This window comes from Helianthus annuus, chromosome 11 (assembly GCF_002127325.2).
Source record: "Helianthus annuus cultivar XRQ/B chromosome 11, HanXRQr2.0-SUNRISE, whole genome shotgun sequence".
Lineage (NCBI taxonomy): Eukaryota > Viridiplantae > Streptophyta > Magnoliopsida > Asterales > Asteraceae > Helianthus > Helianthus annuus.
The window spans coordinates 101,775,606-101,776,913 of record NC_035443.2 but is presented as its reverse complement, the minus strand read 5'-3'; the positions used below and the strand labels follow the sequence as shown (position 1 = coordinate 101,776,913).

At 40.7% G+C, this 1,308-nt stretch overlaps 1 protein-coding gene across 1 annotated transcript; it reads left to right on the top strand.

Annotated features, from left to right (window-relative positions):
- The first annotated feature begins 207 nt into the window (after positions 1 to 207).
- Positions 208 to 1,308, top strand: LOC110888143. Its single transcript, XM_022135683.1, has one exon. It carries the CDS (start codon positions 208 to 210, stop codon positions 1,306 to 1,308), a length of 1,101 nt encoding a protein of 366 aa, XP_021991375.1.

Below are 1,308 nucleotides of genomic sequence, written 5' to 3'. Positions count from 1 at the left end.
TGGCCAAAACGGATGAAGAGAAGGTGGGAGAAATCAAGAATCCTAAGGCTAATCCGAATGAAGATAAGGGAAAATCAAGTCGGCTGGACGACGAAGTGGAAGAAGTGATTCCAACGGAGATGTCTAACTTTATGAGGAATGCGAATCATGATACACAAGCTGAGGGGGCAAGCACTCCCGGTCATATCGGTTTGAATGGATAGTATTATGGCCTGGAACATTAGGGGTTTGAACCGACCCCTGAAACAAAGTGAGGTTCGTGTTCTTGTAGCTGAAAATAATTTAAAAGTTTGTGCTATCTTAGAGTCTCATGTGGAAGTTACGAAACTGGTTAAAGTTTGCAATAATGTGTTTAGAAAATGGAATTGGACTTCAAATGGTGGTCTATGTAGTCGAGGCACTAGAATTATTTTGGGTTGGGATACGGATTCGGTAGATCTCATGGTTTTGGCACAATCGGATCAAGTGATACATGTTCAACTGATTTTCAAGGCCGATAAGAAAGTTCTCTTTGGCTCGTTTGTGTATGCCGAAAATAAGTATCAGGATCGGAGGGCCCTATGGGATGAGCTATGTAAGCATAATAGTCTGTGTTATGATAAGCCCTGGTTTGTGATGGGGGATTTTAACACGACTCTTTATCATGAGGACTCGCTTTATGGGCCTTCGAAACATACAATAAGCATGAGGGAGTTTAATGATTGTATTCAGAAGTTGGAGCTGTTTGATATCAAAGGGCACGGCCTTCACTATACTTGGACTCAAAAACCAAAAAATGGCGTGGGGCTCTTGAAGAAGATTGATCGGGTTATGGGTAACTTTAAGTTCCTTGAGATTTTTCCAGACGCTTATGCCATGTACCAGCCGTATAGAGTGTCTGATCACTCTCCGTGCATTTTAAAGACGAACATAAGTGTGGCAAATCGTGCTAAACCGTTCAAATTTCCTAACTTTATTACTGCCAAGCCTGAATTCAGAAAGTATGTTGTCCAGGAATGGTCGAAGAGTATTGATGGAGTTCACATGTTCTCGGTTATGAAGAAACTAAGGAGCCTAAAGCCGTATATGAGAAGAATTTTGTTTGATCAGGGGAATCTCCATACAAAGGTGATTGAGTTGAGGAAAAACTTGGATGACATCCAGAAGATGATTGATAAAAACCCTCTGGATGCTAGTTTACGGCAAATGGAGGTTCAATGTCTTCATGATTTTCAATCAGCGGCTTATGATGAGGAGTGTTTTTTAAAACAAAAGTCTAAGGTGGAATGGTTATGTGCCGGTGATTCGAATACAAGTTTTTTTTCATAA

What these genes read in the sequence shown, in the direction of transcription:
- LOC110888143 (XM_022135683.1), top strand. Translation starts at nt 208, where the DNA reads ATGGCCTGGAACATTAGGGGTTTGAACCGACCCCTGAAACAAAGTGAG.